Here is a 22,474-nt window from a genome sequence, read left to right as displayed (position 1 = left end):
GAAGGGAGTTACAGCTGTGCTGGAAACCAGAGTGCATGAAGTGATTGAATCAGTGAGCAGTGAAAAGTTCACTTCAGCAAAAGACTCAGGGTTTGATCTTCCTTCCTCTGCCACCACTGGCAATATCCCCACTAATTCCAGTGGAAGCAGGAGCAGAGCTACAGAGCTGACACCTCAAACAGCACTAAGTTATCAGCCTGAGAAAATAGGAATGAGGCCCAGTGGAAAACCAGACTTACCCGTCCAGGTTTAAGGGAGCAAAACACGTGGCTTAACCTAAGAAAGCAGAGAGAGGTAAAGAAATGCCCTGCACTGCTCATGCTGCTGAAATTAGGGAAGTTCCATTCAAGTTTCACACAGCATATTTGGAAATTTTGGCACTTTTTGTTGATGGTCTTGCAGTTTGCTCACAACCAGGAGCACAGAGACAGTCACGGCAATAAATATGGAATCATAGAATCCCAGAATGGCCTGGAAGGGGTTGGAAGGGACTTTAAAGCTCATCTCATTCCACCCCCTGCCATGGGCAGGGATACCTTTCACTAGTCCAGGTTGCTCCAATCTGGCCTTGGACACTTCCAGGGATCCAGGGGCAGCCACAGCTTCTCTGGGCAACCTGTGCCAGGGTCTCCCCACCCTCACAGCCAAGAATTCCTTCCCACTATCCCATCTAACCCTGTGCTTTGTCCATGTGAAGCCATTCCCTGTGTCCTGTCCCTCCATCCCTTGTCCCCAGTCCCTCTCCAGCTCTCCTGGAGCCCCTTTAGGCCCTGGAAGGAGCTCTCAGCTCTCCCTGGATCCTTCTCTTCTCCAGGTGACCCCCCCCCAGCTCTCCCAGCCTGGCTCCAGAGCAGAGGGGCTCCAGCCCTCAGAGCCCTCTGGACTCTCTGTAGGGGACAGCAGAGACCCCATCCTCACATCCAGCCCTTCCCAGCCCTCTCAGACCGTTCACCCCCGCCCCAGTCCCGCTGTGGGGCACACGGGGAGGCCAAGTGCAGCCACCCACGAGGTCGCCCCCGCTCCCACCGCTCCCCCCCGGGCTCCCAGAACTCCCCCGTTCCCGGGGGTCCCTCACGCCTTCTTGATGTCGTATGAGGTATTTGGGGTTTGTGTTTCCTGAGCTGTCTGGGTTAGATAACAACCCCATCTCGGACTTGTCCTTACTGCTCTCTGCTGCTCTGCTCTGAGCCCTGGCAGGGGGGTGTGTTTCTGTGTTCCCTGATCAGATTTACAAACACCACGTTGTTTACTAAACTTTTCAAACGGTCTTTCCTCCTGCCAGCGTGGAAATGGAACTGCCTCACCTGAATGGCAGACCCACAGAGCCTTGACCTATTTATTTGTGGGCCCGTTCCTTGCTGATTCCAAGGCTTTTCCTCTCGGCTTGGTGGAACCTTCTGTTGTTAGAAGGTGTGTTTTACCCCTGGATTTGACAACAGCAAGTGCCAAGGGGTTTCTTTGGCTTGGGCCAGTAACTCTGCAAAGGCAGAACAGTCTGAAGGATGTCACTGGTGCATGCTGCAAACCTGCAAAGAGTTGGGTCCCCACTGAGAAGCACATCCAGCATCCCAAACGGGGTGTGGACCTTCACCAGGGGCAGAGGCAGCCCCCAGACAGGAGTGGTGCTGGTGACAAGGGCCTGAGGAGGTCACAGCTCTTGGTAGGCAGGATGTCTGTGCTCACCTGGTCCCTGAGGGCCCACAAAACCCCTGGACAGCAGAGCAGGTTGGGTTTTTGAAATTCCCTTAAATGCCAAGGAGTCTTGTTTGGCCAGAAGATGGACTATGTTTAAAATGTCTCTCAAAGCTCCTGGCTGAGCCACAGGAGCTTCAAAAGGGTGAGTGAGAACTCACCACCAAGATTTTTTCAGGACTGATAACAAAGACAACCATCAGTTTAAACCTCCTTGGCCAGTGCTTTGTCGAGGAGAAGTGCCCTGATGGGAGTCTGGCCCCACCGCCTTCGGGTGGTTATTCTGCTGAATAAAGCCTTTGGGACTCACCAACAGTGCAGCCAAAACCCCCTCCAGACCAGAAAAGGGGTTTGCAAGCGGTGTCCCTGAGCCCTGGCTCCAGCCCCCCGGGGAATGGGTTTGTCCCCAGCAAGGGGCTTGATGACACCCCGGGGGTTAATGAGAGCCCGGGACAGATGGAATAAACAGCCTGGGATTTACCAGCAGCCTGCAAACAAGGACTTTCACAGCTAAGCCCCCCAGCCCCCTGTATTGCCTGGGGTTGGGGAGGGGGGAGATGTTTTAAGAAAAGGCTTCTGGCAGCAGCAGCCAGGGAGAGCTTGTGAGTTTGCAAATTGCTTCCAAGCCTTGTTAATCCCTGCTCAAATACGAAGCTTTGTAAGCTTATCCCTCCTTTCTCATCAGCCGCTCTCAGGAAAGCCCCGCCGGCCTGGATAATGCGGAGCTTTACTTAGGCGAGGCTTAAAGGACAGCCAGGGAAACCAGCCCTGAGTGTCACAGAGCCCTCAGTTTTCAGGAGTTCCCCGTAAATCCAGCGTTCCCCTCGGGATGTTTGATGCTCCCAGCTCGAAGGAGGACGCCGAAATTGGGGATTTGAAACAGAAATGCAGAAAACAATTGAAATGTGAACAATGCAGAGCCCGCTGTTGCTCATACAGGAATCACTTCGTGAAGTCACTGTGTCCCGGGGTGTTTTTAAATAGATCTTCAGTGGGTAGATGTTTTGGTTCTCTCAGGGGCTGTCTGAGATTCACCAGCAGTGTTAATTAGCTAGTGCTGAACGGTGTGCAGTTTGCCAGTCAAAATTTAGGCTGTGGGCTCCTTTTCTGGAGTATCACAAGTGCCACTGAACACTGAATTATGGTCTATTTATACAATCTTTAAATAGGCGAGTTTTCATGTTTTCGACCTCACTCTGCTTTGCAAAGATAAGTTTAATGGGTTTAGTTTCTGACAAATCAGGGAAATTTGCTTCTCAGTCAGGCTCCAATGAGTGGTTGTTATGTTTTATTACTTCTGTAACATCCTATAGACCAGAAACAAAAGACAGATGTGAGTCTCCGTCTACTCTCAAGATCAGAAAAATCTGCTTTTTTTAGGATTTGGGTTTTTTTTTTTCATAGAAAGCATCACAGTAATAAGAGCACATCACCCCCCAGGAACCTCAGATGAGAGTCCTACAAGGTCCTTTGTGGCTCCGCCTTAACAGTTTTGAGAATTTATTCCACAAATCCACCTCCTACTTCCCAGTGGCAAAACAGAGCAGAGTTTCCAGCCAACCTGCAAATTCATCTTGAGGAGAAAAGAGGGGAAGAAAGGAAGGCAAAACCCCGCAGCACTAAGTGGTGAAAACCCAGAGTCCTGAGTGAGCGGAGCGAGCTGGAAAATCCTTCTCGGCGCTGCTGAGCAGCAGTGACATCCCTGATGGAGATGTGCCCTCTCCTGGTGGCCCCGGGAAAGCCTGGAGGGACACCGAAATGGAGAGGTTTGGGAGCCTGTGCCACTCTGCTGAAATATTAGTGGGATAATAAACGAGAGGCCTGGTTGGGATGGATTGACAGACAACACTCCAACTTCTGCTCCCTGACTAAGCCAAACAGTTGGAATGGTTAAAAATCTTTAAGGAAATAAGGCATGTTTTGCTGTCCTTAAGACACTGTCCTGCCCTCTTCAGCATCATCTCCCTCTTCAAACCATGGATGTGAAGGAGCATCATGGTTTTCCAAGAGCAGCTCTCCCTGTGCCCAGCGCTGGAGCATCTCCCAGTCCAAGCCTCTGCTGGATTTAGTGTCCACTAATTAATCCTTCCATGTGAAACACCACAAGAAACACACCCCTGCCAGATCCCTCTCCTAACAAGACCATCCAGAGGAAAAAAAACTGCTTGGAAAATTATCCTGAGGTGTTTAAAGTGAAGCAGCTCCACCAACAGAGCAGCTCCATGTGATAGAACACAATGCTCCACAGAGCAGCTCCATTCAGGAACACAATGGCATTTGGACATTTCTGGCAGAGCTAAACAGTAAGTTAGAAAAGCAAAATGCATCTCTGTCTTTTACTTTCTTATCTGAACCTTCTGTTTGCCACACTGAGAGATCTGGGAAGTTTCCTCTCAGTTTATAAAACATTTAGAACAGATCTTCTCTGCCATCCCGTGTAAGCAGAAGCCCTCAGGGATTAAGGAAAAAAATGCAGCTTTCACAGCAGCAGAGAGTGAAAACAAGGGGATCTTTCCTGATTTGTGTCCTGGTAGTAAACACAGAGCCTTGTACTATAGAATTGTACAGGTTTGGTCTCCTGGGTGGCTGGGCTGGGCTTGAAGTTCCTGGTGCTTTAAAAGCAAACACGATTGTGTGTTTATTTTCAAACACTCTGCTCCTCCAGCCATGGGTGATATACTACCCCAAAGATCAGACCATAGATGTTCCTGCATTTTCCAGGCCTGGTAACATTATATTTCTAACTCTGCAGACCAGAAAGATGGCAGTGGGCAGGAGCAGCATCTGGCTGTCCCAAAACCCCCCACTACCACCATCAGCACATCACCTGAGGAAGAACCTGGACATTGAATTACCTGCAACCTGAAGGAAAAAAAAAAACAAACCAAAACAAAAAATCCCCTGCAGGCCACAGGCACAGAGGTGAACAACAATAATAATGGGAGAAAGCTGGTGTCATTGTAACTATATCAACAGTAGCTGCTTGATATTATTTTTACTGGAATGCTAAAACAACTCATTATGCTTCCACATCGCAACTCTTGACTCCCTCCAAGAGGAGCCAAGGGTTCATTTCAAGTGTTTCAGTTCTTGTAGACCGTGTGGACACTGAGTAAAAAAATACCTGTTGTTTTCTTCCTGTTATTTTTTTCCACTGAGAATTTTGACTGGTTTTCAGTGACTGTCTCTTTTCAGTTATGGGCTGTGTTTTCTGCAATCCTCTGCTGGCCTGAAGACTTGTGAGAAGGGTTTCCAAGGATCTGCTGCCTTGTTTCTCTGCACTCCAGTGCCTGCACCGGTGTTTCCTCTCATCCCCATACAAACACATTTTGGGAGAATAAACATTTTTGTTTTATTCCAGAAACAATCTGCTGGGCCTTTCCCCTCCAGTAGCTGTACCTGCCAGTTGGAATCAGATGTTCAGATCCCTGGAACTACAGCAGTTCAGGTGCTTCACTCCCTTTGGAATCACACATCTATTCTCCTCATGCTTCCTCCCACAGTGCTGTGCTTCCTGTCAGGAATTATGTGCCAGTTTTCTCTCTTTCACCTTCTGTTCCTTCTGCTCTGGCACATTTTCTCCAGTTCAGGTTCTTTTTCAGCTTTCCTCGACCCTGTCAGCTGAAGAGGAGAGAGGCCTGGATGGAGGCAGTTTTCCAGCTGGTGGATTCCTAGAGCTCGTGTGGATAAAAACTGCAGGACTCCAAAACCCCAGGGGTTCCTGGCAAAAGGTCCATTCCACTTTCCACACCTCCAAAGGAGGAGGCCACCTTTAGTCATGGAAAAAGCCTCTTTCCTCATCTGTGGAGGACACAGAGATCCCAAGCTCCTGATCTGGAAGCTGCAGTCAGGAGGTTTCTCCTGTCTCTCATGGCACAGCCATAAGAGTGTCTCCACTTTTCTCGCTCCTTTCCTACTAACTTACTGCTTTTATTACCAAACCAAACACTGAACAGCAGCCAGGAGAGATCCAGGGCCTTGGAACATCAAGGATCACCTTAGGGGAGGTGTGAGGGAGAAGGGGGGAAAGAGGGATTGTTTTCCTTGCTTAGATGGATCAGTGCTGATGAAAACACTGGAGAACATGTAGTGCTGAATGGATCCAGGGCAGGAGCACTGCCCTTGGTTTGGTTAATTGTTTTCCTTTGCTCAGAAGCCTTGGCACAATCCTCTCTCCAGAGCAGCAGGGGAAGAGGGAGTCTGGTCCCAGCCCAGAGCTGCATCCATGGAAGGAGAGGAACAGCCTAGAGTAATGACCGATGCTTGTATTACACATGAAAATCAAACCAAATAAACACTGAAATGGACTTTATTGAGCTGCAGCACAGAGGAGTTCAGGGAGCAGAGGGGGAAGGTCACTGTTACTCAGGCACGAGGGCGTTTTTCAGGAGCGTTTTTATCTCGGGGCTGAGGCTCTTGGGGAAGCAGATGTTGAAGTAGATGAGGAGATCCCCCTTCTGCTGGGGGTCCTGGGGCAGTGGCATTCCCTCCCCAGGAACTACCTTGCAGTACCTGGGGCTGCCAAGCAAAGGAAGGGGCTGAGAGGAGCCCCAGGATGATCCCCAACATTGGGACCCCCAGCCCCACCTGCAGAGCTCCCCAGGGTTGTCTTAAGTCAAGTTCAACCGGAGACTTTTCCTCCTCTTTCGGGCTCCACCATCCACCCTCTTCTCCCTCTTGACTCCCATCCACCCAAAAACGGCCCCAGACCAGAAGAGTCACCCCCTGTGGGCATCATCCTCCTCCTCCAGCCCCAGAACTGCTGGGAAAGGCTTTGGAGGTTCCTCGGAGCGCCCGCTCACCTCCGTGCTCACCAGGATCCATGGAAAAGCCCCATTTCCCCACGGCACTTACTCCACAATGTCGTTGATGGGGATGTTGAGCAGCCTCCCATCCAGTGTCCACACATCCAGGGTGCATCCAGTCAGTGCCTACAGGGCACAGAGCAGCACTGGGAGCTGCTCCTGCAGCCCCAGGGGCCAGAGGTGGAGCTCTGGCCCTTCCCTCGGCCCTTTACCTTTCCCAGTGGGATTGAGGCGACATAAATGAGGTCGTTGTCAACTCTTTTAAACCTTGAGTGAAGCTTCTCTTGGACAACAAAGATGATGTCAGCTGGAATGACGTTGGGGCCCTAAAATTGAGGGGAATAAATAGATCATGGAATCACAGGGTGGGTTGGGAGGGATAATAAAGCTCATCCAATTCCACCTGCCTTCCACAGACCCTCCACAATTTCTACTAGACCAGGTTGCTCCAAGCCCCATCCAACCTGGCCTTGAAAACCTGGAAATGATTTTACATAGGGAAAGCTGACACAAATTCCTGATCTTTTGCTGCCGCTTTCAGCTGGAGAAGGGAAAGGTATTTTCTTTCTTTAAGGAAAAAGGGAATATTTTCTCAGACTCCTGCTCAGCCAAGGGAAATCAAACTGCGCTTCCCAAGTGCCAGGCAGGAAACCACCCCTTCCAATTATTGCTTTTTATCTGAGGAAAATCCAGGCAGGAACGGCTCCTCAGAGTGTTTCCGAACACAGGAATGCTGGAATTGCTCCACTGGTTGTGCTGCCAAGTTTCCCAACAATGGGAAACCAGAATTTCATGTCACGGGAGAACTTCTTTCCATGGAGGGTGAGGTTGCTTCCAGCCCTAAGAACTCTGGGATCCCGGGTTTACCTGGTCTCCTTCCTTCTCAAAGGTGATCCTGGTGCCGCGCTTCCATCCCGGCTGCACGTCGATGGTCAGGATCTTATCCCTGATGGTGCTGGTTTGGCCATCCTCGTTCATCACCTGGGCAGGATACCAAAGAGGGAGGGTCAGGACTGCTCCAATCCCCTGGCACAAGCCAGCAGAGAACAGGGAAAGGACGGATTGTACTTCGTGGTGGGTCCAAATCAGAACTGTGGGATCACTAAGGTTGGAAAAGCCCTCTGAGACCATCGAGTCCAACCATTCCCAGCACTGCCAAGGCCACCACTAACCCCTGTCCCCGTGTGCCACATCCACACATCCTCTGGGAATGGGGACTCCAGCACTGCTCACAGCCCATTCCCATGTCACCCTTTCAGGGAAGGAATTTTCCCCAACATCCAATCTAAACCATCCCTGGCACAACCTGAGGCAGTTTCCTCTTGTCCTAGAGCAGGAGAAACTCAGGACTGGATCCAGGAGACAAAGGGCACAAAGGGCACAGCATAGCATGAAAATGGAATTGTGGGAGCCCAGAACATGCCGACCCCCTTCTCCATCCACCTCCAAAATCAGCCCTCGCTTCCCACCAGCTCCTGCATCACCTCCCATGCTGAATTCCCTTTGCCAAGCCTGGAGAGGAGGACACTGGTTCAGCTCCTGCTGGGTTTGGTGCCAATCCCTCCCTGCGGCACAGCCCCAAATCCCTCAACATCCCACACGGAGAGAGGGGACAGCCCATCCCAAAATCCAGCTCCACGGCCCTACCCTGCGGGAGATCTTGATCTTCTTGGTGCAGCCATGGAACAGATCCTCGAGGGACACGTAGAGGTCCCGGATGACAGGGGGGTCCTGCCGGAGCGCCCCCCGGCCCCGGGGCCCCCCGAAGGGCAGGAGCACCTCCGAGCCATCCTCGGCAAAGAATTCTGCAGGAGGGAGCAGAGGGATGGCCCCTCCCTCAGGTCAGAGCCAGGGGGGGGCCTCAGGGGTCTTCGTCTCCCTTCTTCTCCGACCCCGAACCACCCGAAGTGGTTTTTTTCCAGGAGTGTTTCCGCCTTACTCATGTTTATGGCAGCCTTGTCCCCCTAATCCCTCTTTTTGGTGGGAATCCTCCCAGGAAAGGTCGCAGGAGCTGACAGCCTGAACATGCACCTCCAGCCCTCTATCCCACCCACGGCTGGGGGAAGTCAGGATCTAAACTCCAGTTACCAGAGGGATCCCAGAGCAGTTGGGCAGGGAAACATCCCTGGAAAGCTTAAAGCTCCAAGCATGGAATCACAGCAACTATGGATGGAGTCTGAGCCGCCCGCCTCAGAATCCCCCATCCTACCTGCAAAGGGGTTGTCCCCACCAAAGAACTCCTTGAAGGTTTTCTCGGGGTTGTTGTGGAACACGTATCCCACGCTCCAGGGGTTGTCACTGGCCAGCTCCAGGGGGATGCCACCCTTGAGCCCCTCTTCTCCAAACTTGTCGTAGATGCCTTTCTTCATGGCTTAGGGAACAAGGAGGGGTTGGGAATGGGGGAGAGCCTCAGCCTGAGATCCGGGATTTGCTTGGGTGGAGGTGGCATAAGGGGGTTCCCAGCAATGGGTGGGATGGATGTCGGAGCGTGTGCCAGCTCCCAGCTGACCTGTGGGTCACACAGCTGGTGGCACCTCCCTGGGGTGCCAGGAACCAGGGATTCACACCCACTTCCAGCCCCTCCTGCCCCTAAAATCTGTGGAAGGGAACCCCCCTCCTCACTTACGGTCGCTGAGCACATCGTAGGCCTCTGCCAGCTGCCGGAATCTCGATGGCCCCCAGGGCTCCTTGCATTTTAGGGGGTGGTACTGCAGGGCCAGCCTCCGATAGCTGCAGATCGTGGGATGGCTTAGGTTGGGAAGGACCTTAAGGATCATCTCATCCCACCCCTGCTGTGGGCAGGGACACCTTCCAGTAGCCCAGGTTGCTCCAATCTGGCCTTGGACACTTCCAGGGATCCAGGGGCAGCCACAGCTTCTCTGGGCAGCCTGTGCCAGGGTCTCCCCACCCTCCCAGCCAAGAATTCCTTCCCACTATCCCATCTAACCCTGTACTTCGTCTATGTGAATCCATTCCCCCTTGTCCTGTCCCTCCATCCCTTGTCCCCAGTCCCTCTCCAGCTCTCCTGGAGCCCCTTTAGGCCCTGCAAGGGGCTCTCAGCTCTCCCTGGATCCTTCTCTTCTCCAGGTGACCCCCCCCCCCAGCTCTCCCAGCCTGGCTCCAGAGCAGAGGGGCTCCAGCCCTCAGAGCCCTCTGGACTCTCTGTAGGGGACAGCAGAGACCCCATCCTCACATCCAGCCCTTCCCAGCCCTCTCAGACCGTTCACCCCCGCCCCAGTCCCGCTGTGGGGCACACGGGGAGGCCAAGTGCAGCCACCCACGAGGTCGCCCCCGCTCCCACCGCTCCCCCCCGGGCTCCCAGAACTCCCCCGTTCCCGGGGGTCCCTCACGCCTTCTTGATGTCGTCGGCGGTGGCCCCGCGGTCCAGCTCCAACAAGGCGTAGTAATCCACGCCCATGGCGTCCCGTTGCTATGGCGAACGCGGCACTTCCTGTTCGCGCCGCGCGGGGCATCACGGGAGTTGTAGTTCTTCCGTCACTTCCGCACTCTGACCCCCCCATCCCTCCCCTCCTCTCTTTTTTTCTTATAAACCTCCCAAATTTCCTCGGGAAATTCCTTTCCCACACCGGTGTTATCAAAGCAGCCGCTTTATTTCACTCCATACTGTGACACAGTCACTTTCAGCACCCCCCCACCTCCCATTTATTTATTTTCCCCCCCTACAAACAGCACTTTTTCAGCACTGAAAAAAAACAACCAAAACAACTCCATTGCAACACAGCATCATCTCTACATTAAAATTTGATCCCAGTTGTGTTGAAGGCAGAAATATGATCAGCCACCAAAACACTCTGTCACCACAAGAGCCTCAAATTGTGCATACGCATCCCAGGAAAATCAGCTTGGAAGAGCCATCTTGACACATTTCCTCACTATTTGGTCCCTTCAAACACTTAAAGGTCAGAAAGCTGGTATCTCCTCACTATCCCATCTCTGCAGCACGTGTAAATCTCCTTCTCCCAAGAAGCCACCTGGGGAAGAGGGGAAAAAAAGCAGTTTTTACACAGGAAGTGACACTTCCACATAAAATCCTACTTTTTCCCTCAGGATCTTTCCAGAATCCTTAATCCACACTTTTTATAGAAACACAGCCCTGCCAGAGCCACTCTAACTCCACAGTTCTGCTCCTGCACGACAGAGATGAAGCCAGGGAATACCACAGAGGATTTGTTTATGCAAAACATTGGGAATATTCAGGAGGAAAATCTAAAGATAAGCTCAAAAAGTCAACTGTGTGAAGGAACTTGCTGAGGGAAAAGGCAGCTTTCCCTCTTCCAGGTTCTCCTCAGGGACACTCCGTACTCCTTACCTTGTACACGGGGTCGCAGTCAGCCTCAGTGAGATCCAGGACATAATCCAGGTCTTGCTGGAGGATGAAGCAGGTGCCATCCCCTGGAAGGGAGGGACATCAGCCAATTAGGGAGATGAGCAGTTAATTGCAGACAGAAATTCCAGCGGGAAAAGGCTCCAATGGGTGAGATGCACCTTGGAGGCCCCGTTTTGGAGGGACACAAGGCAAAGGGACAAGAGGACAATTCCCAAAGAGCACAGAGTTCCTTGGTTCCACTACAGGATTTCTCCCAGAACAGCACTGGAATTACCTTGGCTGGCAATGAATCCATCTTGGTATGGGAGCAGAGAAAGCACCGGTGCTCCTGACCTGTGGATGACCTGGATTGGAGCGCTGGAAAAAAGAGCAGAAACAAGGGATGAGGATTATTTCCCAGAGAAGCTGTCGCCGAGAGAAGTGTCCAAGGCCGGGTTGGACAGGGCTTGGAGCAACCTGGGATAGTGAGAGGTGTCCCTGCCCATGGCAGAGGGGTGGAATGGGATGAGCCTTAAGGTCCCTTCCAACCCAAACCATTCCATGATTCTCTTCAGGGAACACCAATAAAACTCCACAGCTCAGTTCCAGTCCTACACTGGACTGAGGATCAGGATCCTTCAAAGACTCTCAGGTGAAGGAAAGCAAGGGGCTGTGCTTTTTTTTCTGGGGGGGTGATATTGATGTTAAGAAGTTTTCTGCTCAACTTATCTACATTTATTGTGTACTTGGATTATATATATATATGTATAGATATATAAAATAATACAGATGTTTATATAACATAATACGCACAGTATATTAACATAACTAATAATTATATAACTATAATATTGATTATAAATAATATAATAAACAATAATATAGAATTAACAATAAAAGTAATAAAAATAATTATAATTATTATATAGTATACAGAATTATTCTATATAAAGAAAATATAGAATATATATAGAATATAAATTAATATTATGTATATACTATCTATTATGTATATAATATACACAATATATATTATATCACTATAGTTATTTATAATATAGTTATATTATTAATATGTTATATATAATTATATTATTATAATGAATAATCACATAGATATTAAAAAAGCAATAATCTGCAAGGTAAGGCTATGCCAAGAGGACCCTTTGTCATGGCTCAAGATGGAAAAGCTTTTCGGAAACTAAGGAATCTGCCTGGAACCTGTAGTCTTTTAGGAGGCACCTTCCAGAGAACATCCCATTGGATCACCCACCTGAGCAGCAGGAACCTCTCCAGTGCTTCCCAAGAGAAAAAACTGGCTGCCAGAGGCTCTGGAGCTTCTGGCGCCACAGGACGCACCCCTTGGAAGTGGCACTGCCTGCCAGCCCCCTCCATCCAGCTCTTTTCCCACCAAACCCTGGTTGTTTAAAGCCTTGCAGCCCCAGGCACTCACTCACTTTGTGTTCCTCACGTCCAGCTGGTAGATGTTCCCATCCTGAGTCCCTGCCAGGATATAGGTGCTCGAGAGGAACGTGCAGCAGTTGAAGGCGTCAGATCCCACAAAGAGGAACACCTGGAAATTTGGGAACGAACCGAGTGTGAACCTCGGTGGAAAATGGAGCTGGGATAACACTGACCATTTTACCTGTCTAGGTTTATCCTGGCTCAATTCCTCATCTCAATGCTCTGGCAATCCCAGATCCTTACCGGCTGCCTGCTCTGCAGTCCCACTCCCTGAAGCTTCTTGTCCTCCCGGGCCAGCAGCAGGATTTTCCCTTCTGTCCCGATCTCACGCTCACCTGGCAAAAGGACAACAGGTCATTCCAGCAACAGATCCTGATGGGATCAAATCCTGAGAGTTTGGATCACTGCCACTGAACTTGGGGCAACATTCCCCCAGATCCCAAGACACCAGGAAGGCCGGTAATTGAGCAGAGCTCAGTTTAGTCCCCCAAACTGCTCGATAAGGCTCAACTGCTGCCCAGGACTGGAGTGCTCTGCTCCCTTCCCAAGGGATTCCTGGTGACAAACCTCAGCAGTTTGGGACAGGGAAGTGAAGGGGAATTTTCAGAGGAAGAGCCTTACTGGGAGGATTTTCGGGCGCGCCCAGGTTCAGGGAGTCGTCGGCAGTGCCTACGGCGATGCCGTTCACGGGGGAGCCACAGTCGGCAATGACACCCAGACAGGTGGATTTCCCGCAGTCCCAGAGCCGGGCAGTGCCATCCCTGGAGCAGGACAGGACATTCCTGCCTCGATCCACAATGGCAGTGTCCAAAATCCCTGCATGGAAGCAAAGGCCGTGTTCAGACACACACAAAAAAGCACCTCGTTTCCCAAGCCGAACCCAACGCCCCAAGCCACTGTTCCCAGTGACACCAGTCACACACAGGCAAGTTGTGCCTCTAGGAAAACGTGCCTGTGGAAGGAAGCAGCTCTCAGAAAACCTTACAGCGTGGGAGCCACCACTTGGCACAAAGGGAAGACATTATCCATCAAATGATCAGCAACACCTCACTTCAGACTGAGCTGACACTGCACAAAATTAATTTGGGCAGAAAACAGCCTGGCCTGGCACTCTTAAATGTTCCCAAGTTCATCCCTGGATAATCCCCAAAGCAGCATCCCTGTTATGCAACTACAGCAACACCCAAAGAGCAGCTTGTGCAGGTGCTAAGATCCCCTAACTACTTTATTTTACTGTGGGCAGTCAAATCTGGATGTGAAAAATGACACAGTGGCTTTTTAGCAGGGAACAGTCAGATGGTCAGGAGATTTAATTTGACACTTTCCTTACAGAAGGAGTCATTAAACTTGACAAGGATAAGCCAAGCAGAGTGACTGCAGCAGCTTGGGCTGGAGGTATAGGCAGGGAATAAAGTCACCCTGAGAGCCACGGCCAAGGCACTGTCCCAACACTGCCACGGTTCGGGTACAGGACACCTGTGCCAAAGCCTTTTGAATCCACACAAAGGGACTATGGAATTGGAAGGGACCTCAAAAACATTCTAGTTCCAATCACCAAATTGCATTAGGACAATGCCAGGTTCAGTGTAAGATGGGTTTTTGAGTTAATCAAGTTTAGGAGTTTATTAATCTCTCAGTCAAGCCCGGCACCTTGTGAGACAGAAAACCAGAGCCTGCCCAGAGCAGTTGGTTGCTCAGGGAACAGATAATTTTGGGCAGTGTTTTGGGCATCTGATGCCACATCCACACCTCACTTGGACTTGCTCAGGATAACCCAAGTGCTCCAGTTGCCATCCCTTGGGAAGGAACCACCTGCCACAAGCAGACCGTGGCCACTGTGCTCTGGGCCAGGTGTAAACAAGAGCAGAACAGGTGCCTGCCTAAGCACTGGGCCTAAATCCTAAACCCTCCCAGTGGAGGGTCCTGGAAACCAAATCTTCTTTCCAGAGATTACTTGAGTATCCTCCCAGCTGCTCTTGTCCTGCTTTACTCCCTTTAACCAGCACAGGGAGCTGCAAGTCCATAATAATAAACTGCTGTATGGTTTTCCGGGCAAGGAAAAAACCAAACAAAAACCAAAAGGAAGAGGCCCTGGCGCTACTGAAGGTGAGCAGGATAACCTGAGAGCAAGCAGGAGGCATTCCCAGAGCAGGCAGCAAAGCTCCTGGAAGCAGGATGGAGCTCTGGAGAGCTGAGACTGCCCTGGAGGAGCAGAATCTCTGTGCCTCCACCTCTGGAGCAACAGCCTGCTGTATTGCACCCTCCCTCTTTTTAAATTAATTAAGAAAAAACAGGTTGGAGAGAGAAACAAGTTTCTTCTACTACAAAGAATTTCCAACCTTTCTATTCAAGTTCTGGGAGCTTAAAAAAGGTACTGGTGACTGAACATCAGCCCTGGGGTGCAAGGCAAGTTCACACTCAGGAGATGAAGCATTTCAAAGGCTCTGTACCTCCTTTGTGACCTTTAAATGTCACTACACAGCTGGCATCCTCTGCTGACCAGATCTTTAGCTGGGCATCCATTCCCCCACTCAGCACCACGAGGCCAGATGGGAAAAACCTGCAACAATTCACATCATACACATGGCCTTCCAATAGTCTCTGGAAAAACAAAGAACTGTGTGCTAGTTCCATTGTCATCACCTTCATGCCAAGCAATCTTGGAGCTGTGACACTGGAAAACTTGGAATTCCCACGTGGACAAGAGGATTAAGCTCAAATCCTTGGGGTTTGTGTTGCTTGTCTGAATTTGAGGTGAAGAGGTGACACTCTGGGCTTCCCTCTACCACTTGAGCAGCTAATTATGTAGCAAAGGACACTAAATTTGCTTCTAATTACAGGTTAAATGTCTTTATCCTCTGCCAAACAAGGAGCTGAAGGTCAAGCTCCACAAGAAGCACCTTCACTGAGCAGGCTGATAAGACAGGATGTGGTTAATCCAGCACAGAAACATTTTTTTAAAAATTTCCTTTTTAATGTCTTCTTTTACAATTTCTTTAATAATCTATAATCTTCTTTAATAATTTCTTTTTTAATAATCTTCTCTACTGCAGAACAAATTCAGTGCTTGTACCACAGCTGCTGCACCCTCCCTGTTATTCCTAAGCCGTTCCATTTTCGCCCTGGGACTCTGGATTGCTGAGCAACATTTCTCCTTGGGAGAAGACACCCTTCCCAACAGATTTGACTTAAAGCCTCCAAGATGGGAAATCTCAATCAGCTTTTCATTCGAAAGCCAGATTTTTCCCAGGGTGTGAACAGCCTGACCAAAGTCAGGGCCAAAGGACCTCAGCAATGTCCCACCCAACACGAAACATCAAATTCAGAGGCTCTTACTCTTATTTCTCCGTTGGCAGCCTGCCAGATTTTCATGGTCCCATCTGTGCTGGTGGATACACCAAGTCCTCCACCGCTGGAAATGTCAAGACAGGTGATCTGCAGGAGGGGAAAAGCACCAAAAATTAGCTTTATAGAGCTATTTCTGCTCAAGAGACTAATTCTGTACTGGGGGAGACGTGCTGAGTACATCATTGTACAGTTGTAGGTGATAACACCTGAATATTGAAACAAGGACCTCATAGGCTTGGACACTGAGGGGCTGGAGCGTGTCCAGGGAAGGGAACGGAGCTGGGAAGGGGCTGGAGCAGCAGGAGCAGCTGAGGGAGCTGAGGGGGCTCAGCCTGGAGAAAAGGAGGCTCAGGGGGGACCTTCTGGCTCTGCAACTCCCTGACAGAAGGGGGGAGCCAGGGTGGGTCGGGTTCTGCTCCCAGGGAACAAGGGACAGGAGGAGAGGGAACGGCCTCAAGCTGTGCCAGGGGAGGGTCAGGTTGGACATCAGGAGGAATTTCTTGCTGGAAAGGGTGGTCAGGCACTGGCAGGGGCTGCCCAGGGAGGTTTGGAGTCCCCATCCCTGGAGGTGTCCAGGGAAGGACTGGCCGTGGCACTCAGTGCTCTGGGCTGGGGGACAAGGTGGGCATCGGGCACAGGGTGGACTCGATGATCTCGGACGTATTTTCCAACCTTAAGGATTCTGCGATTCCGGTAATTGCATTTGCACTGCGGTTTTTTAATTGCGTTCGCAGTCCGTGCATTGGGAGAAAACGCTGCAGCGTGAAATCCCAGGCAGGAACAAGAAACGCGGATGACCATTGGAAGGGAAGGTTCCAGTCACGACAGGGTTAACTTTTCCGGCGGTAGGAGGGGCAAGGCCAGGATGGAATGCGATCCCGCCGCTCCATGCGCGGGCGGGACAAACAGGAAACGCGGGAAAACGCGTTTCCTCCTTCCCGGCCGCATCCCGCGTGGTCGCTCCTCGTTCCATCCATTGCTGTTCCCAGTGAGTTGTTCTTATCTCAGCCCCCCTCCTTTGCCTTTTGGGCCTCCAATTCCCCTCTCCAGCCACCGGCTGGAATTCGGGAATTCCATTCTTAAACCACCCCAGCCTAATTCGGGGGCAGGAAGGGTTGGGATAGAACAGACCTGCCCGCAGCGGGTCGGGGACGATTCGGATCCCAGCACTGGCCGTATTAGGAACTGGCAATGGATACAGGGTGGCTGCACCTGTACCTGTGCGTTATGCTCTTTAGCCCCTATTATAAACACCCGCTCGAGCCCGTCCTGAAGTACTATCCCAGGGCAAAGAAAGTTCTCATCGCCGTTTTGGTGCTGTTCGCTGCGACAGTAATTTGTGACGTGACGCTCTGCGTCCACCAGTCCATTAATAAACCTGCCCAGCCCGAGGGGAGAACAGGGAAGGGCTATTTTCTCCAGCTTTTCCACCGCTATTACTCCTTCAGGACGTACACAAGAGCTTTTGAATTGCCTTTCAGTGTTATGCAAAGCATCCTCCTTTTGCTGTGTCTGCCGAGTTTCCTCGGCACGGTCTCCTACGTGCTTAGAGGCGCGGTCCGCACCGTGTTTAGAAAGATAAGAGGATTTTTTAGCAGGGCCTTCCCGGCACTTGTCCCCAGGGTGTGTAATCAGGAGTGGCAGGGAAGGTGGGAGAAAATCGGCCAGCTTTTGGAGGACTATTTTCCTTCGATGCTTTGGAGGTTCACCCCTGAAGAACTACAGGACCCTGATAAAATGGCAGAATACTTGAAAGAAAAATGCCGTGACAATTGCAGAGAGGAGCGACTCATTGCCCTGTGCTGGGCCATGGCCAGTGCTTACCGGGCACTGCTGGATGCCAGGCAGCTCCCCTGGGGGCAAGAGAGAACAACTCTCAGCGTGGCCACTCAAACTCCAGCTCTAGGGAAGAAATCCGAGAGCAAATCAGTGGCCACTCAAACTGCAGCTGAACCCCTGCCAGAAGCAGTTGCCCCTGCCCTGAAGAAATCCAAGAGCAAATCAGTTCCCCTGGTGAGGGATGAAGAGGAAACGGGGTCCTCAGAAGAAGAGGAGGCAGGGGCAGCGCTGAGCCTGCAATGCCCATGCCTGGATAGGCTGCGCCATATCCGGAAGTATTTCCGGCGCCAGCTGAACGAGTCGGTGCTGGCCTGGCTGGCGCGGTGCTGGGCCTTCGGGGCACAGGATATAATACTGGATGGCAGAGAAGCCAGGCAGCTGGGATGCCTGGCCTGGAAAGTGCACATTGACAAGGGGATCGGGAAGACGGCAGAACCCCTCAGCCTCTGGAAGAGGCTCCTGTCCAGCGTGAAGGAATGGCGTCCTGCCAAGAATGATCTGTTTGTGCCCAGGAACAAGTGGAGGTACCTGAAGGAAGGTGTCCAGTACCTGAGGGAATTGGCTGTGCTGCAGGTGCTCTACGAGGGGACTGTGAGGGAGGAGTTCCCCCTGGATCCGGGGAAAGCCTTCTGTACGTTCTACACGTGGCACAGGCTCCGAGAAAGCGCTCCATGGCCTTACTCCAAGACATTCCCAACCATCGGATGGAGCGCGCGGCTCACGGTGAACAGACTGGCCGCCCGTCTCTGCCAGTACGATGAAGAGCTCTCTCGCCTCGCAGGGGTTAAGTTCTTTCCTTGGTTCAAGGACCGTGATTATTATCCCTGCAGAGTATGCCATGAGATGCTAGGCAAAGACAGGTGTGAACTGGAATGTGGGCATGAATTCCACAGGGAATGCATCAGAATGGCGGTCTCCCGGCTTTGCGGCATCTGCCCCATCTGCCGCAGCCCTGCTATCCTTGCTGAAGACATCCCTGAGCTGCCTGGATGGAACAGCTCCAGCAAACTCAAAGTCAGAGTTTTCATTGCAGAAGAGCTTTAGAAGAGCTCCCGAAGAAAAGTGCTGGAAGAGAGCGAGGTCTCAAAGAATGCACTGGATTGGTTTCGTAAGGCTCAGAAATCCAGTGAAAAAAATGGGAATGAGCCCCATGTTTGTGTGTGTAGATGTAGCTGGGAGGGGTAGGATCTGGGCACGATGCAGATGGGTTACAATAAGGGGTGGGAATGTCCTGGTTTTGCCTAGGACAGGGTTCAATTTTACAGGGATCCCAGGGATATTTGGGTGGCACACTGTGAGCGTTCCCATGTGGATTGTTCCCTGGCCTGTACAGTTAATTGGTATTTTTGTTTCTGTTTGTTTCCTTATTCCACTGCTGTTCCCAGTAAATTGTTCATTGTTCTTATCTAAATCCCTGATCTTTTGTGCCTCCAATTCTCCTCTCCATCCATTGGGAACACTACATTGGGGAATACCCTTCCTAAACCACTACAAGATCACAGTTCCATGTCCATTCCAACCCCACACACACCAATCCACGCTCTAGTCCCCCCCCAGCACGAGGACACCATGGTCAGGGATGTGTTGTGAAGAGTTCCCAGTCACCCCCAGGGATTCCCCTCCCACATCACAGGATACTCACACTTTTCTGATGAATCCTAGAAAAAGTTGTGTACGGGGCCAGGAACTTTGTGGACACATTTTCATGAGGACAAGAAATGAGGATGCTTTTCTAAGGAAGGAAAGAGAGGGGGAAAAAAAGGAATTAGAGGTGCTGTTGATCCTGCTGAGGAAGAGCTGTGACCTGGAGCCAGCTGGGGGATCCCAGAGCCTGGAAACCCATGGAAAGGTCAGTGCTGGGCTGGTCTCCCAAGGATGCAGGTGGGAAGGGACACAGAGCCCCATCCCTGTGGGATGTCCTGGAGCAGCCCCAGGGCTGTGCCTAGAGGGAGGTTAGGATGGCTGGACAGGACCCTGCAGGGTGACAGCTTTGGGCTGTCAGTGTGTCCCCTCTTCGTGTCACCCCCCCACACGCAGCCCTGGCACCTTGGTGACTTCCTGAACCAGGAATCCCTCGGAGGCTGCTATGTCTGGGATGCCCTCGGAACTGAGCCCGCGGCGGGTGACGCTGCCGTACAGGGTGGGCTTCCCTGGGGGAAAAGGGGCAGCCCTGAGACCCCACAACACAGAGACCCCCCAAGGCACAGAGACCCTTAGCCCACCCTCCCTGACCACAGGGACCCCAAACACCCCCAACCCTTCCTAAGCCACAGGGACCCCAAACAACTCCAATCTCTCCTACCCCACACAGACCCTAAACACCACCAACCCTTCCTAATTCAGAGGGATCCCCCCATAGTCCCTTTCCCCTCCTAACCCACAGGGACCCCAAAACGACCCCATTAATGACAGGACCCCACCTCCTCTTAAACCACAGAGACCCCCCCAACCACCTGCATCCACTCCTCACCCAGAGGGTCCCCAAGTGCTCCCACCTCCCCCAACCCACAGGGACACAAAATTCCCCCAGCCCCTCCTAACCCCCAGGGATCCCAATAATCTTCACCCCCTCTTAAAACCACAGCGACCCCCCCAACTGCCCCCACCCCTTTCTGCACCACAGGGCTCCCCAATCCCCCCGTCACCCCCAGTGTCCCCCTGACCCCCGGGGGACCCCCCGGCCACTCACCGGGGCAGCGGCAGCTCAGCCAGGCCTCGCCCTCGTCCCTGCTGCGGAGAGAAGGAGCGGCCGTGAGCGGGACAGGGAACAGGGGCAGGAACAGGGACAGGGACCAGGGAACAAGAACAGGGACCAGGGAACAAGAACAGGGACCAGGGACAAGGACAGGGGCCGGGACTAGGGCCGCGACCAGGGACAGGAGTCGGGACCAGGGACCAGGACTGGGGCAGGGAACAGGGACAGGGAACGGGAACAGGGATCGGGGAAGGGAACGGGGAGAGGGAACAGGAACAGGGACCGGCGCAGGGGCAAGGAACAGAGACAGGAGCCGGGACAAGGGCAGGGAACAGGGAGAGGAGCCGGGACAGGGAACAGGGGCCGCGAACAGGGAGTGGGACAGGGGCAGGGACAGGAGCCGGGGCAGGGACAAGGCCAGGGACAGGGACAGGCCCCGCTGGCACCTGAGCGCGCGGCTCCAGTCGCTCTGGATCCGGAGGGCCGCCATCGCCGCGGGGACACCGCCCCTTCCTCGGGGACACCGCCCCTTCCTCGGGGACACCTCCCCTGCCGCGGGGACACCGGCACCGCCCCGTCCCTGGGGACACCTTCCCCGCCGCGGGGACACCGGCACCGCCCCGTCCGTGGGGACACCTTCCCCGCCGCGGGGACACCGCCCCTTCCGCCTCCGGCCGCGCGGGCCGGGCTGAGGCGGCACCGGCGGCTCGGGGGGAGCGGCAGCTCCGCGGGTGCGGGTACGGTGCGAGGGAGGAGGTGCCGGGCACCTTTGGGGGGGTACGCACCTATGGGGAGTGGGCACCTGTGGGAGAGTGAGGGGTCGGAGGAGGTGCCGGGCACCCGTGGGTAGGGGCGAGGTGGGTGGAGGAGGTGCCGAGCACCCATTTTGGGGGTGCTGAGCAGCCACGCGTGGGGGTGCACACGTACGGGGGGTGCTGGGCACTCATGGCGGGGTGGGCACCCCTGGGGGTGTAAGGCGTGGGTGGGTAGGCGGGGGTCAGGGAGGATGCTGAGGACCCACGGGTGGGGGTGAGGTGCGATGGGGAGGGTGCTGAGCGCCCGTTTTGGGGGTCCTGGGTGTCTATAGGGGGGCTGAGCCCCTCCTGGGGGGTGCACAGAGCACAGGATGCCCCCCCAGATAACACCCCCTACTCCCTCCCTCCTTCCCAGTTCTCCCATGGCCAAGCCGGGACACTCCTGGAGCCGTGCGCCAGCGGGGAAGGAGGAGGATGAGGAGGGTGAGGACCCCCTGGATGCCAGGATCGCCCGGACGGGCTGCCTGGAGCAGCACCGGGAGCTGCAGGAGTGCATGGAACAGCACCGGGATTGGCGGCACTGCCAGACACAGCTCCGGGCATTCGGAGCCTGCATGGCCCGGCGGGACCAGCGGGAACAGGGACAGAGCCGGGCACACCCTGCACAGTGACACCACTCGGGACCCCCAGGAATGGGGGAGCTGTGCCTTTCACCCCCCTTTTTTTGCGTGATTTTTTTTTTTTTTTACCCAAGTGCCAGGAAATCCACGTGGGAAATTAAATCTGGGAATTTAATCGTCTTCATCGGTACCCGCAGCAAAGCGGGAAGGGCAGAGGGGTTTGGAGGATGTGGCCTCAATCTGCACCAGGCTGGACATCAGGAGGAATTTTTTCATGGAAAGGGTGATCAGGCATTGGAAGGGGCTGCCCAGGGAGGTGGTGGAGTCCCCATCCCTGAAAGTTTTTAAGGAAAGACTGGACGTGGCACTCAGTGCTTTGGGCTGGGGACAAGGTGGGGACTGGCCACAGGGTGAACTCAGTGATCCCAGAGGGCTTTTCCAACCTTAATGATTCCCTGGTTGTGGATTTCCAGCCCCAAATGTCCCTGGCTCCACAACAGCCCTGCCATGGATTTCCACTCCACGTCCTTCCCAAGGCTTTTCCCAGCACCAATAACCTCCTGTCCCACCGAATGGGATTTTGGGGATGAGATTTATCTCCAGGGAAGCCCCAGGATAATTAGGAGTGGGGGAAAAAAGGATCCTCCTCTGTCTACCACTTCCTGGCAAATAAGGCAAGAGAAACAAAGCAAAATTGCCTTTTGGAGGCTGGAAAGGGAAGGACATCCCTGGCTTTTGCCAGAAGGAACTTCCCAGGCTGTTTCCCAGAAAGGTGGGTGCTGGGTTCCCCAAAATTACAGGAGGATCAGGAGCACAAGCAACACCTGGACAGCCCCAGTTTGGGGGAGAGTGTTAATGAGTTACTTTCCCTGTGTTTAGTGGAAGGTCCTTAAAAAGTAGGGAAAAAAAACTTCCAAACAAACCAGTTT

General features: G+C 52.8%; 3 protein-coding genes across 7 annotated transcripts; 1 reads left to right on the top strand and 2 right to left on the bottom strand.

Annotated features, from left to right (window-relative positions):
• Positions 1-5,993: 5,993 nt before the first annotated feature.
• DNAJB13 (DnaJ heat shock protein family (Hsp40) member B13) lies at positions 5,994-9,968 on the bottom strand. Its single transcript, XM_051779542.1, has 8 exons — positions 9,848-9,968; positions 9,124-9,227; positions 8,707-8,868; positions 8,145-8,302; positions 7,365-7,478; positions 6,710-6,823; positions 6,547-6,623; positions 5,994-6,210 (listed from the first exon to the last, which is right to left on the bottom strand). The coding sequence occupies exons 1-8, from the start codon at positions 9,913-9,915 to the stop codon at positions 6,054-6,056; spliced, it is 954 nt and encodes a 317-aa protein (XP_051635502.1). The 5' UTR covers positions 9,916-9,968; the 3' UTR covers positions 5,994-6,053.
• A 114-nt stretch (positions 9,969-10,082) lies between these two features.
• PAAF1 (proteasomal ATPase associated factor 1) lies at positions 10,083-20,818 on the bottom strand. Of its 4 annotated transcripts, none has more exons than XM_051779519.1 (13): positions 20,781-20,818; positions 20,617-20,714; positions 20,165-20,205; positions 19,522-19,625; positions 19,118-19,207; positions 15,625-15,723; positions 14,739-14,889; positions 12,910-13,104; positions 12,532-12,623; positions 12,282-12,397; positions 11,120-11,202; positions 10,828-10,910; positions 10,083-10,489 (listed from the first exon to the last, which is right to left on the bottom strand). In XM_051779519.1, exons 2-13 carry the CDS (start codon positions 20,658-20,660, stop codon positions 10,412-10,414), a joined length of 1,176 nt encoding a protein of 391 aa, XP_051635479.1. In that variant the 5' UTR covers positions 20,661-20,714; positions 20,781-20,818; the 3' UTR covers positions 10,083-10,411. The 4 variants fall into 4 exon arrangements, with proteins under 4 accessions (XP_051635479.1, XP_051635480.1, XP_051635482.1 ...); XM_051779520.1 differs by having other exon boundaries at positions 20,165-20,202; positions 20,781-20,814; XM_051779522.1 differs by lacking the exons at positions 19,522-19,625; positions 20,781-20,818 and having other exon boundaries at positions 10,084-10,489; positions 20,617-20,699.
• Positions 20,677-21,725, top strand: LOC127467519 (cytochrome c oxidase assembly factor 4 homolog, mitochondrial). Of its 2 annotated transcripts, none has more exons than XM_051779559.1 (2): positions 20,677-20,947; positions 21,341-21,725. In XM_051779559.1, exon 2 carries the CDS (start codon positions 21,348-21,350, stop codon positions 21,594-21,596), a length of 249 nt encoding a protein of 82 aa, XP_051635519.1. In that variant the 5' UTR covers positions 20,677-20,947; positions 21,341-21,347; the 3' UTR covers positions 21,597-21,725. The 2 variants fall into 2 exon arrangements, with proteins under 2 accessions (XP_051635519.1, XP_051635518.1); XM_051779558.1 differs by having other exon boundaries at positions 20,810-20,901.
• The last annotated feature ends 749 nt before the right edge of the window (positions 21,726-22,474 follow it).

Source organism: Manacus candei, unplaced genomic scaffold, assembly GCF_025592945.1.
Source record: "Manacus candei isolate 608988 ecotype Guabito, Panama unplaced genomic scaffold, ASM2559294v1 h1tg000014l, whole genome shotgun sequence".
Taxonomy (NCBI): Eukaryota; Metazoa; Chordata; class Aves; order Passeriformes; family Pipridae; genus Manacus; species Manacus candei.
Note: the sequence above shows the minus strand (reverse complement) of the source record. Positions and strands in the feature narration are given on the sequence as shown.

Excerpts from the sequence above, each read along its gene's own strand:
- LOC127467519 (XM_051779559.1), top strand. The coding sequence starts at position 21,348 with ATGGCCAAGCCGGGACACTCCTGGAGCCGTGCGCCAGCGGGGAAGGAG.
- PAAF1 (XM_051779519.1), bottom strand. The coding sequence starts at position 20,660 with ATGGCGGCCCTCCGGATCCAGAGCGACTGGAGCCGCGCGCTCAG. Across the intron at positions 12,398-12,531 it reads GACTGCAGAGCAGGCAGCCG|GTGTTCCTCTTTGTGGGATC; the intron begins GTAAGGATCTGG and ends CCAAATTTCCAG. Across the intron at positions 10,490-10,827 it reads ACTGCGACCCCGTGTACAAG|GTGGCTTCTTGGGAGAAGGA; the intron begins GTAAGGAGTACG and ends CCTCTTCCCCAG.
- DNAJB13 (XM_051779542.1), bottom strand. The coding sequence starts at position 9,915 with ATGGGCGTGGATTACTACGCCTTGTTGGAGCTGGACCGCGGGGCCACC. Across the intron at positions 7,479-8,144 it reads AGATCAAGATCTCCCGCAGG|GTGATGAACGAGGATGGCCA; the intron begins GTAGGGCCGTGG and ends TATCCTGCCCAG. Across the intron at positions 6,211-6,546 it reads CCCATCAACGACATTGTGGA|CCCCAGGTACTGCAAGGTAG; the intron begins GTAAGTGCCGTG and ends TTTGCTTGGCAG.